Source organism: Corvus hawaiiensis, chromosome 3 (genome assembly GCF_020740725.1).
Source record: "Corvus hawaiiensis isolate bCorHaw1 chromosome 3, bCorHaw1.pri.cur, whole genome shotgun sequence".
Lineage (NCBI taxonomy): Eukaryota > Metazoa > Chordata > Aves > Passeriformes > Corvidae > Corvus > Corvus hawaiiensis.
The window spans coordinates 119,709,180-119,726,714 of record NC_063215.1 but is presented as its reverse complement, the minus strand read 5'-3'; the positions used below and the strand labels follow the sequence as shown (position 1 = coordinate 119,726,714).

Below are 17,535 nucleotides of genomic sequence, written 5' to 3'. Positions count from 1 at the left end.
TTCCTAAATCACTTAAAATTTCTTGGAGTGAAATTAAGAGACTCTATCATTCCCTTTGGCATGTAATCCCAGAAGTACCATTAGGCCAGCTCTTATACTTTTATGATAGCACTTGTAATATTTACTGGTGGCATTTAAAAATACCCCAGCTCTTGACTCTGCACCTGCATGAAAACTTCAGACTTGTCAAATAAAGGCATTTCTGGCCCTCCTGACCTGCTGCAGTGCTGCACCTGCCCAGCTTCACTCTCCAAGGCAATTCCTTTCAACAGCTCCATTTAAGACAGGTCATTACTGAAGTTAATTATGTTGAGCAGTAAAAAAAAAAAAAAAGGAACTAAATCGCTATTTCAAACACGAAAAACCAGTTGCTGCAAAAGGACTGAGCTTGTCCTCTTGAGCACTGTGGACCCACCTGGTTTCTGATCATAGCTGATCCCACCTGAGAACCGAGTGCCTCCTGCCGTGGCCCCAGCGCCGGCTCTCGGAGAGCCCGGGACGTCCTTCCCCCAGGAAGGGTCACACCAGCACACGCTTACTCAACTCTTGGCTCCCATTGAGCTTCTCTCCTCAGGTAAGAGCAGCTGCTTTCTGCTCCTCCCAGACAGTTCCCAAGTGTGTTCTTCCCCCGCCCCTTCTCAGAGGGCCTAAAGCTGGTTCCAGATGCAGAAAGCCAGGCTGACTGTACAGGTTCTGCCACAGCCACATTAAAGCCATTTTGCTCCTTTATCATCCACTAGACAATGCCCCAGCACTGCAGTAGCTGCTTTACTGAGACCAGCACTACAACGTAGCCTCACAGAAATTAGTGTACAATTAAGGGAGATACACTTTGGAAAACCACTTTGATTGGAGAGGTCCATTTCTGGGAAGAGTTACCAGAAATGGAAACATCTGAGTTTCTATTCAGACACTTTAACATTGACCTACATGATTTTATTAACACTATTCGTATGTAACAATGATGTATCAGTCAACTGTCACAGTAAGACGTGACATCTGAATTCTAACTAAGAAATAATAAGACACAGCCCTCAAAGAGGAGGAAAAGATTGCCAAGGAAATCTTTCTTCAGTCTTTCTCAACTTTTTTTCAAATTTTCAATCTTTCCTAATGAAAGACAGAGACAACTACAGAGAAGTACCAGTCTTTTCTTTCTTCTTTAATACTTTAACTTAGAATTTTAAAAAAGAGCAATTTTTACTGTACAGTCACATTTCTCCTCTACCCAGTGCTTTGTTTTTACTTTCAGGAGGTTCAGAGCCCACTTGCCATCACGTGGGAAGTTGATTTTCTTATTAGGTCTGCATACAAATTGGTGAACATCAGAAGGACCCTCTTTGATTTTCAAAGTCTGTACCTCACAGCAGAAAAACGAGTAATTCTCGTGAGTCCCTGGGAAATGTTTTGAAGTCTAAAAGAGATCAGTGAACTCACTGATGCAACATAATTAATGAAGGGATTAGGACACTCTTATAGGGAGTGTTTTGGGGGAAAATTTATCACATCAATTGTTCGTTCCAAAAAAAGTATTTTAATTTGAATGTTTTAATTATGTATTTTAGAAGTCAGTGCTAACAAACCCAGGTAATAAGGGGTGATGTTTCAGCCAAGTTCTGCTCAGGTATTTTAGCAGGTCTGAATCTTTTGAAAGTGATGTATTGATCTAAAACAGCATCCATCATGTTAAAGGTGATACTTCTAAGTCTTAACGTCTTGCTCAACATTCTTGTACACTGAAAAGCCAGTAAAACCTTGGCCAAGTGTGACTCTTGACCAAGTGTACAGGATAATTCCTTCTCCCACGAAAGAGGTGTTCAATTCTTACTTCCCATATTCACAGTTTTATTTTGAGTGGATAACTCAGAAGAATCTTAAGCACTGAAATATCATCTTCTCAGTCTGTAAATTCCATGTTCTTATAGTCTCATCTCAACCTTGCTACACAAGATGAGGGCATTGCTTGTTTCTGGTTTTATTTTAAAGTTTTTAATCAATTTGAAGGCTTGGAAGTTCTATATCACCTTTAAGCATAAATAGTGTCTATTTCATAAATAGGATTCACTACCATCCACCTGCAGATTCTTGCGAGGACATGTAGAGATTCTAGCAAAGGTCACTTGTATTTCCATGAACTATCACACCTGTTTTCCTGAAAGAGAGAAAATACTCTGTAACCAACTCGTTATATCAAGGTATGAGATTCAAAAACATTTCTTAAAAAGAAGATTTCTTCAGTGAATTTTCCCTTCTTTTTGTGCTGGCAATCATTCTTAGAAGGTTGCCACAGATGGCCTTGAGTTCCCACTGCTGCACTGTGCCTTTGCATTTGCCAATCTCGCTGTGTAACTTCTCCTGATTTTAAGATCAGACACCTTCCTGTTCTAGCAGCTTTCTAAGAATAAGAAAACCGACACAAATTTTGGGAAAAGTTGAGGCATAAGCCTTCTGACAGTCAAATACATGCTGGAAAACTACTTCTAAGGAAGAACTTTGGCCATTTCACTAATTGACTGAAATTTTCTCTACTAATTCACTTAATCGAGAAAGCAACTTATTTCTCCTGTTCCTCTGCCCTGTTTGTTTTTTTAATTAAAAAAAGAAATGGTAGCAAGGTAGAGAAAAAGGACATTGTAGATGAACAAATAAGTTTGTTTTGGACAGAGGGGGCTGTCCAGACTGCCTGAGACTGTCAAGGCATTTGAACAAATTGTGTATCATGAACCTTTCTACAGCTACAACACAGCTGGCAAGCAGCACCTGCACAGCACTGAGGGGTAACTGCTCAGTACAGACCCAGACTGACACAATTCTTTAGCAGAGCTGTAAAGTGCAGTACTGAGTCAGCTGAAGCTGCTCCTCTGGCCTTACCTGTCACTGGGATGACGTGGATGTCTGTGGAACAGCCCCTCCCAGGACAATGCTGTTTTTGTCAGTCAGGGTTTTCGGGGTGCTGGTGGCTGGGGACTGGAGAATTTTACGTGAAAGCCTCATTCTGCCATCAGTGGGATCACGGCCAAAGTACTTAACCTGGTAAGGAAACAAAGCATTTTCACACTGACCAACTTAAGAGAGCTGGATATAGCATTTTCCTTAAAAGATTGGTTTGATATTTTATCAATTTGATTCTAGAAGAGCCATAAATAGGCATCCTTTAGCCTATATTGCTGTCAAATAATGTGGTACCTAGATAGCAAGAGTATGACACTAAGTAAATCTAATTTGAATGACCAGGCCTTTAACTAGCACAGAAAGGGAATCCATTATGGAAAAATATTTTCTTCATAAACACTAAATAAATAATTATAAAAAAATCAAATTTTAAAATATGAACAGCATTTTATTAGCATTTTAAAGTTAAAAAAATAATTACCTGAATTTCTTGTCCAACTTCTAATCCCAGGGCACTAGGGTGTTTAATCTAGAACACAGTGTTTTTCAGAAATAAAATTATCTGAGTTAGTTATAAAAATCCCTTCTTTCAGGGGGTCTTCATGCTATACTTCAACCCCAGTGGCTCAGCACTACCTTAGGAACAACAGGTTTCTGAATATTCCTTGGAAAAAGGTATTACAGAGCCAAAGAACTCGGTGTAAAAAGGACTGCAGCAGCCACACAGCTTATTGTTTGCAGCTTTAAGTATAGGGCAGGCAGAATTAAACAAAAAAGTGCTGCTAATTAACAGCTTCTAACCTGGAAATGGACTGTGGAACAACAGTGAGTGTGTTACAGCCATGACAACTGGTTAAAAATAAATATAATTGCCCATTTTATACCTGTTTAAGGATGGATTACCTTTCTTTGATCCAGCTGTGAATTATGAAGTAATACTGGGGTCATATTTGGATACAGTTTTACCATCACTCCAGAATCTCTGCAGCAGGAAACAGCACAGTTATTTCAAAGTGCCTCAAGAAAAGTCCACATTTCCCTCTGCATATGGTCCCCAAAGCAAGCATTAGTAAGCTTCTCATAAACAAAATTTTACTCATCTCTTTTAAAAAAAATCTTTTATTCACCATAACATGTCCACTCATTTTTCCTTAACTGGTAGTGAATGAGAATTTCTTATTTCAGGGCAGTACTTCAGTAATAGGTACCATCCAAAAAGTACTTTTTACAAGACAAATATTGGGTTGAAAAGTGAAAAGCAAATTCATAACCATCTCTTTCAGATTCAAAGATGAAAAAGGCCTTAAGTTTTATAATTTAGAGACATTCTAAAAACTAAACAAGCAGCAAAAATAAAGAGCTTTATCAGGAAACAAAATACTATTTTCAATAGAAAAAATATCAGAAATTATGTAGGTGCCAAGAACCCCAGCATAAGTTTGGCACCTTTAAAAATCATTTACTATTCTACAACATATTTAGATATCAGGAACACAGCTATGTAAATAAACTAACTTAAACTCCAAAGCAGTTTTTATACCTTAGTTCAGTTATTGTGGCTGTATAAATTGCCCCAAATTCCAAATTAACTTCTTGCTGTAGAAGAAGAAAAGCAGACAGTAAGACACAAAGTCACAAAGAGCAAACTGAAAAAGTTAACAACAGAAGTCTGTTCTTACATCATCTTTGCAGATCTCCCCAATAAATTCTCTGGCTTCGTGCATTGCCCCCGGTGTGGGAGCAAACACAGAATAGGTCTCTTCATCCAGCTGACTCACAGTCACACCTGAAAGTGGGCATTTAGGAGAGCATTTAGGTGCAGGCTGCAGAAAGTCACACTCAGCAAAGACCTGCACGGAGCAGAATGGTTTTGCACAGACTCATTAAGATCTGAGTTCTAATCATCATTTAATCTTGTTCAGCTTTACATGCAATTGCACGGCCACCACCTTCTTGCAAATACCGGGATAAACTTGTGGGCCATAAAGGAACACAAAATTGTTTTTATAATCCTTTAAAGGCAGGGAAAAAAATCCTGAATAAATGCTGAGGGTTATGAATCAATTTCCTAGAGATTTTTAATAAAACTTGCATTAGTAGCTGATGGAAATTAAAGTGTTTTGGAGACAGAATGGTAAAATTCTTTGCTCCTCTAGAGTAGTTTTGTGGCCAGACCACATAGGCTTGCAATCAAAGGGAAATATGATTTTTCCTCCTTTTCTCCACCCAATCCCCTGAGAAGAATTAATCAAATTCACCAGACCATTAAGGGTTTCAGGTCCAAAGCAGAGCATCTACCTGGTACTCTACAGATATCAGTATTTTTTCATTTTTAGTTTGCACTGAGCTCAATATACAAGTCTGAAACAAAGGGAAACACATCAGGATAAATTATCACAGGAATCAAGAATGTCTCACCAGTCTGTGCTTGCAGTTTTTTCAAATTATAAGCCCCAGGACCAACGAATCTTAATCTTTTTGATAATGGAACATGGATAGTTTCTGAAAGAACATTTTGAAGTCCTTTGAAATGCTAAATACAATCACCTTGAAAGCTATTGCACAAAAAAGGCACATTCCTTTAGCTTTTAATCTTTTACAGCTACCTGTGGTATTTGCTGAACATGAGTGTAATTATAGGTAAGAACTGAAATAAATGAAAACACAGAATACACTTTGATGACTGTAAATTACCTTAAGCCATACTGATACTCTCATCTATATCAATTCTGATTTTGTGAGAGCTTCACATAACTTCACTCAAATTCTGTTTTCTGCTGTGCACTGAAATAGAACAGTGCTGCCCCACATGGCAACAAAAATCCCCCCAAAATAACCAAAAATAACCAAATCCCCTCTACAAATTAAAAATAACCCCACAGGGCAGGAGCAAAAATATATAACAATCAATCGTTAAAAAAAAAAAAAAGCTGTTTTAAGCAGAAGCTTGTTGTTAAAAAGGTAATTATGAAAGCTATGAATTCATACAATAGCATTACCTACAACTGGTCCACTTTCTTTTCTTTTAGGTCTGGGTTTTGCCAGTGTTTGGTTCATGATTTGTAAAATCTCCCTCTTTGCAGCTAGAGGGAATAATAATAAAAAAAAATCAGTAATTTTTTATATGATTAAAATAAATATGTGAAGTTTTTGTTAAACAGTAGAAAAACATTCCTTATCAAAACCTGTCTCCTGCCTAGCTGGAGAAGGTCAAGCTGAAAGTTTTCCAACTCATTAAATCCTTATTAAACCACGTAGCTTCATTTTCTCATGTGCTTTAAGAATATTTTAGCTGCACATGTCAGAACACAGATGGCAGTAACTTTCACTTGTAAATATAGCTGAATTTATGGGAAATGAGAGAAAGTTTGCTGTTATTTTGATAACTTTATCCTATTGGATTTAAACAAAGTCATGTAATGTGTGTTAGTCCAAATCATACAATGTCTGAAGTTACTTTAAAGTTAGTTTGGAGCTTACTGATTAAGCCAAACTCATTTTATAGAGGCTTGGTTTTTTCCACAACAAAACCAAAAAATGAACAGTTTATTGTTTAGTTTCATACAACTTAATACCATTTATCATTAAACATGATAAAATGGGTGCAAATACAAGCATGGACCTACCTGTAGCTTGCTGAATAGCTTCCACCACAATTTTTATTGGTATTCCTGGCAGCTTCAGATCAACCTGACATGAAAAGAATGAAGTGGCAGCAATATGTCAGGAAAGCTTTTTTAATACTCTCTCAAGAGTTTCACTTGAGGAAGATTTCATGTCACAATACCTGCAGTGCTGTTATCCCTTTATTAGTGCCTGCCATCTTGAAATCCATATCTCCATAGTAATCTTCAATTCCCTGCCAGCACAGACACAGAAAACCAAGTTGGAGTCATTTTATCACAGTGCCAGGTCCCACTATACTGAAAGTACAGAGGAATTACTTTTGAGACTTCCAAGTTTTCTTCAGCTTTATTTTGCTGCTCAGGATTAACACTGTTCCCTCCTCTCTTTAGAAATTAGGAGCTTTTGTGAACAAGTGTTTGATCGACAGCTGATTTTGTGCTGTCAGTGGCTGCACATTTTCCTCCCCAGCCACTCTTCCAAGTGCTCATTCTCCACCCCATATATTGTGTCTTTCAGTAAATTAATAATTTTTTTCTCCCATGAGGAAAAACAAAATTCATTGGGAAGAGAAAGCTTATGAATGCTTAAATAACTAATAACACACACAAAAAAAAGAAACACGACTGAACATTTCACAGAGATTTTTCAAAATAAGGGAGGAATTTAGGAGATAAAATTGAGAAGATACAACCAATTTTTCAGTAGTGATGTTCCAGAATTAACTAGGTAAAAGGTTACAAAAGAAGGCCAGAAGAGGTATTTTTCAGCACTCAGCAGCAACAATAACAATGTGAGGAACACTCACCAGGATGTCTGTCAGCAAACGATAGTCCTCAATGTCCCCTTTTCCCTGACTGCACTTGGTAATAAGGCCTATGGCTACACCGGCAACTGCATTTGTTACTGGAACTCCTAAGAGTGGCAAAAAAAACCCATTTTTGAACCCTGTGGTCATTTCCAGATCCTGTAACACATTATCACATGCAGATATTATCCTTGTAAGTGCCATATTTTGTACCTGCATCCATTAATGCCAAACTTCCACCACATGCAGAAGCCATGGAAGAGGACCCTGGAGTTGGAATACAGGAAAAAAACAGGGATTAAACACTGAAAAAATACAAGCTAGAGTTATTTCCCTCAACCTGTAGCATAAAAGTGCCCCAAATACCATTTTATTAAACCAAGAAAGGTCCATTGTTCATGGACATGTACGTGCTTTTTATTTGAAGTGTTTCAGGTAATAATTACGAAGAACATTTAAACTGAAATCTATTATTTAACATGCCTATATGTCACATTTGTCAAACCTACACTTTTTAAGAACCAAATTCAATCTCTAGCACTAGGGTAGAAACAAGAAAATCCTAATACCATTTGATTCTAAGACTTCAGAAGTAACTCGGATTGTGAATGGGAAATCCTGGGGAATAACTGGTTTCAAAGCTCGTTCTGCCAATGCACCTGTTTAAAAAAGATACCAAGTGATCCATAAATAGAAATCAGATAAAATACTGAAACTTCCAGCATGGGATTTCTCTAGGCTGGACTTACCATGTCCAAGCTCTCTCCTGTTCATCCCAGTAACTTTGCCAATCTCATTGGTTGCATAAGGTGGAAACTATGAAGCAAAAGATGTGTATACACAGAAAAATTAATGTGCATTTCTTTTCCATTTTAAAGCATACACTTAGAAAAACATCTTTGAAGTTTTGGTGCATCTCAAGGTAAAAATAAATTAAAAATAAAATAATTTCAAGCCACCACATGACTTCTATCAGTCACTTGGTTTGCAAACCAGGACCAGTTTAGGTAATGGTTAGTAAATGTTTTACTTCCACAGAACAAAAGAGAATAAAGCAGTTGCAAGGCAGCTAAGAGAGAACACAGGCAGCTTCCTCCAAATAAACTTGTCAAACAACCTAGCAGAAATGTTATTTCTGTCACAGAGATAATGGAACAAGATATGCCTGTTGCCTGGAGGAAATACTCTGGGCAAGCTCCAAAGGCTGAGAGAGATCCAAGATGTAAAAGCGTTTATTTACTACTGCTGTGGCATGTCAGCTGAACATATTAATAGAGTTTACTAAAAATAATAGCACAGGTTAATCCTGCTTTCAGTAAGAACCTGTTCTGAAGGAGCTCACCTAATGTTACAGCATTAAAAACGCTGTATAAAATGGCAATTTACAAATTACCTACTGCTTTTCAGGAAACCAGCACTTCTGTTCATATAAATTCATGCATCAATTAGCATAAATACATTTTAGCAACTCTAGAGATGATTTATAACCTTGGAAGTGATCAAGTGCACCTTTAAAAGCAAGACATAAAGCCCTTCTGTGAATCATGCAGAAAGCTGTGACACAGGAAAACTCTCACCTCATAATGCAGCATGAAGTTTTTATCTTTTATTCCACTATTAATTAAAAACAAGACCATGTTAAAAAAGGAGCAACCAAACATGTTTTACACACAACAAGTAGTTCAAGCTGATATTGTGATGCTTACAAATGGATCAAGCGAAAACCAACAGATCAATACATTTGCTGATCACCCACAGTTACCAAAATTAGCAAATGTGGACAAATTCTTTCAGGGTAATAAAGATTTAACTACAGTAAAGCTGAGACATTAAAATGTAAAAGCTCTCACACTGGGATGAAATCACTGAACTGTGGCTTTAAAAGGAACGAATTTCACTTCAGCCTTCAGCAATAAAGTGTTCAAGGCAAAAGGACTAGCTTGCTACATCCTAAATTACATTTTCCCTGCTCCAAAAAAAAAGAACGTATGTATTTAAAATATATAAACCAGACTGGATGTTACTCCAGTTTCAAGTGTGTGCCTACAGAATTAATGTCACCTTAACACAAACCCAATGCCATGATCTGTGGAAAACAGGCCACTTCGAAGTCTAATTTGACACAATTTTCAGTCCTAAGAAACGTATCTATGTCAAAGTTCAAGGGAATTTAATCAAATGTGCTTAAATGCTCACCCTCTTAGTACCACTGCCAAAGCACCAAGATATACATACCTCACTGCTGTTGAGATAACATCTGATTTTACACTCGATTCTAGAGAGTCAAATGTAACTGTACACAGAACCTAAAATAAAAATGAGCTAAGATAAAAAATAAACCCCTCTTAAACCCTTCCAGCCTTCACAAATGTTACTGTTTATGAAGAATCAAAAAGAATGACTTCAGCAACAAGTAAGATGCCATCAGCTACCACTTGTATGGACTTTTTTCCTCCATCACACAAACTTATTCATAATCTGTAAAGATCACATAATCTTACAAGCAATCACATTTAAAAATACTAACTTAATGCTTCTTAAGTAGGAGCCTTCCAAGAGCACTTTGCTCCCTAAGAATTTAAGAGACAGGGCCAGAGGCAGCCACGATGTTGTTTGTGCCTGTTTCCCACATGGATTTGCAGTGGGCAAGAGGGGACAACACTGAGGAGTAAATCACTGTTTGCAACTGCCACCCCAAGTCAGTGTAATAAGAAGTCAGATCAATGGCTGACAGTCTTCCAGCAAAAGGAGCTATAAAAATAGAGAAGGCCAAATCTCGAGTACAATCTTAAATCAATCCACCCAACAGCTGACACTTTTGGCAAAGAAGAGGGAAAAAAAATCATCTCATTATTGCAATTTTTTGGGTAAAATTTCCCTATTTAGTTCAGGTTGCATATGAAGTTGCTTTTAAAAGATTTCTCATGACGTGCACAATTTAGCAGTGCCCTACACACCAATGTACTTATCAACCTACACACCATTTCTACTTATTCCTATTTAAATGTGAAGAAAAAGGAAACCTGGCATTTAAATGAAAAACCCAAATCTTTCAGCTTTTGAAAATTCATTTATAATTTCTGATGTTTAAGTGACACTACCTGTGTTTGACCTCTTTGAAATAAGGCTGATCCATGAAGCATTTTGAACATGTTCACTTCACATTTAATGTCTCTGAGGGAAGTCAAATCTCTCCCATCACACCTGAAGTGACAAAGAGAAATTAAGAGATCAGTTAAACCATAGTCTTGGATTAAAAGCTGACAGAACTATTATCAGTAGGAGTTTGACACACCCACCTTCTATATTCATTTAGAACTAGATTTCTAAAAATATCCTTTGAAGCCACATTGAAAGATTCCATGATTTCATAAGGCTCAGCCTCCGGAAATTTTTCTGGGTATAAAAAAGAAATTGCATCTGAAGTTGGAAAATTAATTTTATACAACTTTTACTAAAATAGCTTCCAACAAAGAGCACACTGTAACTCCAGGCAGTGCTACCTCCATTGAAGCACTCTATAAATACAAAGAAAACAAAAAATACCTTTCAGCTCCTCTTCTGTTTCAAGCCTTATTTTGTTGATTGCCTCATCTCTCGAAATCTAGAACACAGGATTTGCAACCAGTTATCTCTACAGGGCAGAGCAACAACAGAGCTTTGGGGTTTTGTTTGGTTTGAAGATCTGTAAAAATTTAAGGAATAAGAAACGGAACTGTCACACAAATTCAAAAATCAATAATCAGGTTGGAAGGGACCTTAAGGGTTGTGTGGTCCAAGCTTTCTTGGCAAAAGCACAGTCTAGACAAGATGGCCCAGCATCCTCCCCATCTGAATCCTAAACATGTCCCATGGTGGGGAATCCACCACTTCCCTGGGGAGATTATCCCAGTGGCTGATAATTTTCCCCAAGGAGAACATTGCTCTTGCGCCCAATCAGAACCTCTCAGAAGTAACCTGCACCCATTTCCCCATATCTTTTCCATGTGGCTCCTTGTGAAAAGGGAGTCTCCACCTCCACATAATACAAACAAAATACTGTGCTAGGTAAGAACTTACAGAACAATTTATTATTACTATTACAAATAGATGCAGGGAAGGAGAGAAGCTTAAATTACAAAATCACAGAATCCCTGAGGTTGGGAAAGATCTTTGAGATCATCAAGTCCAACCTATGATCAGCACCTTGTCAACCAGACCATGGCACATCCAGTCTTTCCCTGAACGCCTCCAGGGACAAAGCTTAAAGAGCTAAAAGCTTGAAGAACTCAATCCTCTACAGTTTCATTCTGATATTAATAGAGAAAATAATTATATATTAAATAATTATAAAAAATAAAATGATTGATTACTTACTTTATCATGGCTTGAATCTGTGAACACTGCATAGATCTTGTTACAAGCAAGTCTTTGGGAAGAAAAGGAAGAATTTTTGAATACACAGCTTAAAAACCACTTCTAGAACTAGGGGCTTTTTTGAGGGCTAAGTATTTGAAAAATATTTGGTGAAATATCAGTCTGGTGAAAGCACCAGACTGATACTTATAAACATTGCTACATCTGCATTATTTGCTCTGAACTCACTTCTTTGCCATTTCCACGATCTCTTCAGGAGCAATAAATAATTTCTGGACAGTTCTCTTGACAACGCCTCGCTCCTTCACCAGCTGCTGAATGCCCTGGATTATCTGCTGGGTCTGCTTCACCCCCACTTTGATGGCATGGCAGAAGTCTTGCTGCAAGATATTCTCAGCAGTTGCTTCCAACATAACTGCAATGGAAAGATAAAAATTAAGTAAATTCCCGTTTTATTGTTCAATAGCAACCTAACTCAACTGAGGAAATACAGATTAACATTAAACTGCATAAATATGAGAGAATCTACTTTACTTAACCAGAAGTTACCTATCACTGTTGTTTGCTGCTACTATTGTATAAAAATACACATTTCAAAGATATGGAAAACATCTGCAAAGATTTCCAAGCCCTCAACAGACAACAATTAACCTGCTTACCAACTTGACTTTGTGGAGCTCCAGCAACAACTAAATTTAAAGCACTAGAGGCCATCTCTTTTCGAGTTGGATTGATAACAGTCTCTCCATCCACCAGCCCTACCCTCACTGCGCCTGCAAAGAAACTCCAGAAAGTTATTTATTATCATAATAAGGAAGTTCTTTAAGGCATCATTTTCCTTTGAAAGTTACACAGCTAATAACAATAATTAAAGCTCCAGACTAATTTTAAAACATCAGCATGTTGACTGCATATTGAGAACAAATCTAGAAGACAAAATTATCTATTCTGTTTTTCTTTCGGGTACTACTACTGGGTAGGGCAAATAATGCCAAGTAGTATTACACACAGTGCTGTGAGTGTACTGCAGCTGAAAGGAAAATACAGTTAAATACTTGTTCTTGGCTAAGTCTTTTCCCAGAAAAAATTCACAATGAAATAAGTATCTTCTTGAATTCCTTGAGGAAAAGTATTCTGAACCAGCTATTTTCCAAACAATACTTTTCAATAAATATGTTTCTCTAAAGAAAAAGTTAATTTATTGGTCTCTATAGTACACTCTTTCTGGATTGTAATTCCTCCCAGAAGTGTATTTAGTCCAGAAAAAATAATCTCTTGAAGTGCAATAATCCTATCCATTGTAAAACTGTTTTCAATGCTTGAAATTTAGTATTTAGATTCAGCTTCTTGTTAAAAAAGCAAAGCACCAGCTGTGGTCTAAGTCTTCCATTACATTAAAATCACCTATAATTTCACAATGTTTATTTACCAATAGGACCATTCCAGGGAATATCAGACAATGCAAGTGCTGCAGAAGCTGAAAGGAAGACAAAAATCTGGATTAGAAAAAAACTGATCTCATTAAATCCCACAGACGCAGTAACTTCTCACAGCCCTCTTACCTCCATTAATTGCCAGAATATCAGGATCATTGACACCATCTACTGCTAAAAGATTACAAAGGATCTGGCATAAGATAAAAGACAATGAATAATTTTGGCCTATACATTTTTATTAGCTGTCAATACAAAGCTAAGGACACCAAAAAAACCCCACATTCCACATATCTACACAAGCTTAGGCAGCACATGGAAAATTTCTCAGGTATTTAAAGTAGAAAGCTGACAAAAAACCCCCACTAATGGATAATATTGTATCACATCATATATAAAATATGCACCATTAGCATCTTTCCTCTGTTGTACAGAGGAGATTTTAATTTTGTTCCTGCACCTTGACATTTCCAAAATTTGAAAAGTAGGATGTAATAAAAATAATTTAAGACAAGGAGATGACAAACTAAAAAGCAACTTTACATTTGTTTGTAAAGTGCAAACTCCTCCTTAATGTTAACAAAAACCATTTTTCTTAAAACAGGGCCTTTATTATGTGAACTTTTCATTGGCCATATCCCAGTTTTCCATTTTGAAGGTAGCATGACCTACCTGTGTATCATAGAAGTAGCCTGCTGGAAAGAGTGGTCTGATTGACCGATCTGCAAAGGAAATAATCAAACTCTAACAAGCAGTTTGGTTTTATAGTTAATATTCAATATGTCTTGCAATAAACCCCACAAGAAACTGACAAAATAGGGTTTTTTAAACAAACAAACAAAAAAAAAACAAACCAAAAAAACCACACAAGAAACCAAAAGGCAGAGAACCCAGAAATGTATTTAGCATGACCCATATAACCTTAAAATTTCAATCATATTGATAAACAATAAATTACAAGTTTATTTTCTGACAGTAGTTATAAACAACTGTATTTTCAAACACTCCTGAGAAAATTACAAGGTCTTTAAAATACATTGTAAATGAAATGTTTCAGCCTACCTATTACTCTGCTTGTAAGAATTTCTTTATCAGTGGAACCAAGCTCTCTTCTTAGATAGTTTGTAGGAATTCTTCCTGCTGCAGCAGCTTTCTGACGGTAGTCAACCTTCCAAAAACAATTCAGGGATTATTAATGCCACCTGATTATTTACTGCAGAGCCACAGAAACCCTCACAGGGGACCCTAAGGATCATCCAGTTCCAACCCCAGTTATCTACTTCCCTCCCATAACAATCACAGCCCTCTGAGCCTCACAATCCAACCAGTTTTCCACACAACCAAACCATAACATCTGGGCTTGGATGTCATGGCAAAGTTCACAAGGGCTTTGAGGAAAGCAAGCCTTACTAAAGCCAAGGCAGACAACATCCAGGGCTCATCCCACACCCACACAGGGATCCTGGACATCTAGACATTTTATCATCAGCTGCAATTCTGAAGTCCAGGGTCTGTTATTTACTGTTTGAATTCCTCACTCTCCCCAGCATCCTGAACTCCATTATTTAAGGATTATCACTGCTACGTCGACCACTGATTAGCACAAAACTAATTCTGTCATTAGTACTTACCACTAATGGCATAAACTGAGATGGAGAAGGCTTGGTTTTGCTGACTGCTGTGACCATCACTGCTGTGTCACCTAGCTGGGTTAAGAAAAATAGATAAAAACTGAAGTTACCTGCAAACAAAATAACTGCAAATGTTCTAAACTCATTCAAAAGCTAAAATATGAATAAGCATTATACTGTGCAGAAAACCACCACATAAATCTGCAATTCAGGCCATTATTTTTGCTTTTCAAACAGAATTTTTTCCTATAAAATACAGCTGTCCCTTCATTAGGGATGACATTGCCCCTTAAGGCTCGATATCCCACATATAGCAGGCTCGGATGCCCAAACAATGACTTTTAAGATACAGAAATTTTGAAGCTGCACAAATTTTAACTACTTTTTTACCTGAACAACAGCAGATCCATCAGCAAACTTGGCAAGTTTTCCAGAAGACAGCTCCATCTTTCTAAAGGAAAGAAACAACCTGTTACATGAATTCCTGGTGAATTCACATAAATTTTCCAGCAATTTCTACATTCATCTGCAGCCTCAACTGCACAGAATGAAGGCTATGCTTCACAAGATATTTAAAAATCTTCCTTAGATATGAAAATTGAAACTCCTCGAGCAAAAGTGACAAAATCCTCCTAAATTTCAAGTGCTTTAGCCTCAAGTGTCCTGCTTCTTTTACCTTGAAGCAAAGCCTTGTAGCACATCAGCTGTCACTAGGAATTACATCCAAGCCTTGGAGGCAAAGGTGAATCACCAGCTCCAGCTGGGTTTAGCCAGTGGAAAACACCCTCACAGGCCAAGGGGAGCTGCTTGCACTCCCAGAGAACACCACGTCCCACCACGGCTGCAGAATATTCCCTCCTTCATGGCAGAGAATGGAGCACAAGGAGACAATGATGACACACTCAGGAGTGAGACATGGATTACTTATTCCTGAGTTGTGCTGGCTGCTCGGTGCTATTCCACAAGCCCAGCACACCCTCCTGACTTTCCATGTCATTATTTATACAAAGAAGTCCAGCAGTGGTCCCTTCCCAAGCACAGCCCCTCTGTTACAATTCATTAGTAATTTCTATACAGGTTATCCCAGGTAACTTGTTCACATGCTTGGGGGAACACTTGGGCAGGGCCCCTATAACCTGTAGGTGTGATCTTTACTGTTACAATAATGAACACAGTTCAGCTACAGAATCACAGAATGGTTTGAATGGGAAGGGATCCTGAAGATCATCGAGTTCCACCCCTCCACTATCCCACATTGCTCCAAGCCCTGTCCAACCTGGCCTTGAACACTTCCAGGGATGGGGCACCTACAGCTTCTCTGGGCAACCTGTGTCAGGACCTCACAAGGAAGATTTTTTTTCCTAATAGCTCATCTAAACTACTGTCTTTCAATTTTAACCTGTTCCCCTTGTGCATGCCCTCATAAAGAGTCTCATCATTTGTCTAGTCAGCTGCCTTCAGGCACTGAAAGGCCAGGATTAGGTGACCCCAAAGCTTTTCTTCTCCAGGCTGAACAATCCCAGTTCTCTCAGCCTTTCCTCACGGGAGAGGTCTCCATCCCTCTGGTCAACTTGGTGGCCTCGAATATTTTGCTAAGTTGGCAATATTCACATAGACATCCATTAGCATCTTGATTTTCTGCATCCTTAGGGCTCGTTAGTTCCCGGATGCCCCTGGCTAAGCGATGACAAGGATGATTCCACTGATCCGGTCTCCTTTCTTGCTGATTAGGCTTGCCAGCACGCCAAGATCCGACATCAAAGAACGTCCCGACTGAGGATAACCTCGACACGTTCCGCATTTTGTACCACTTTCTCCTCACGTTTGCCTCACTCTCCAGCCGGGGCAGCGCTCCCTACTGCCGCCCCCCCACACCCCTCAGAGCCCCTCACCTGCCGCCCACCTCCACCGTCACGGCCCGCCCGGGCCCGGGCCCTGCCGCGGCGCCGCGGGCGGGCACCCACGGCAGGGCGGGGCGGCCCGGGGGCAGGACCCGCCGCCACCGCGTCGCGGCCCCGCCGCCATCCCGACACAGCGCGCCCAGCGCGGCGCGGCCGCAGCTCGTGGCGGCCGCCATAGCGCCCGCGGCAAGAAAGGGTGGCCACACGATTGGCTCGGGGGAGCGGCACCGCGCAGTAAGAGCGAAGCGGATTGGCTCCGGCGCCGCCGCGCCGGTTTCGGTTCCGTACGGGCGCTACAGCGGCTGCGGAGGGTCAGGAGGCGTAGGGCGCGCGAATGGCGGTGCTCCGCTACCCTCGGATCCTGAGGTAAAAAGCAGCAGGAAAAGGTCCGAGGCGGCGCCTGAGGCGGTCTTGGAGCCAGCTCGGGCTGGGATCTGAGGAAAACCCGCTCGAACGTGGCTCGGAGCGAGGAAGAGGACACCTGCACTGGGCTGCCGCCTCTTCCCGCCACCGGCGCCTCAGGAGCCAAGGTGGCGCCTGGGAGAGTTGGTAACGTTCCGCAAAAGTTCCCGACCATTCCTGAGGGTCAAGCCCGAACGCCGGTTTAAATTCATGAGGGGAAAAATACATGCATTTGGAATTAATTTGCCCCACAGACCTTGTTCTGGAATACACCCACCAAAAAAAAAAAAAAACCAAAAAACAAAAAACAACAACAACAACAACAACAAAAAAAAAAAAAAAAAAAAAACCACCAAAACCCCAAAAACAACAAAAAAAACCACCCAAAACCAAAACACCCTTTTAAGCCAGGAACACCAAAATAATCCGAAATGTGCAAGAAGAAGGTTAGAACACAGTTATCGCTTATCACAAACTTCTTGTGCTCT

General features: G+C 39.3%; 1 protein-coding gene across 1 annotated transcript; it reads right to left on the bottom strand.

Annotated features, from left to right (window-relative positions):
- Positions 1–1,141: 1,141 nt before the first annotated feature.
- PNPT1 (polyribonucleotide nucleotidyltransferase 1) lies at positions 1,142–16,836 on the bottom strand. Its single transcript, XM_048298337.1, has 29 exons — positions 16,637–16,836; positions 15,135–15,195; positions 14,745–14,819; positions 14,176–14,281; positions 13,786–13,835; positions 13,243–13,306; positions 13,110–13,157; positions 12,340–12,453; positions 11,909–12,095; positions 11,681–11,732; positions 10,871–10,928; positions 10,624–10,720; positions 10,426–10,528; positions 9,560–9,630; positions 8,902–8,938; positions 8,074–8,140; positions 7,894–7,983; positions 7,538–7,591; positions 7,325–7,431; positions 6,680–6,751; positions 6,519–6,582; positions 5,892–5,975; positions 5,311–5,394; positions 4,572–4,678; positions 4,433–4,488; positions 3,796–3,874; positions 3,374–3,421; positions 2,872–3,030; positions 1,142–2,152 (listed from the first exon to the last, which is right to left on the bottom strand). Exons 1-28 carry the CDS (start codon positions 16,819–16,821, stop codon positions 2,875–2,877), a joined length of 2,376 nt encoding a protein of 791 aa, XP_048154294.1. The 5' UTR covers positions 16,822–16,836; the 3' UTR covers positions 1,142–2,152; positions 2,872–2,874.
- Between the last annotated feature and the right edge of the window lie 699 nt (positions 16,837–17,535).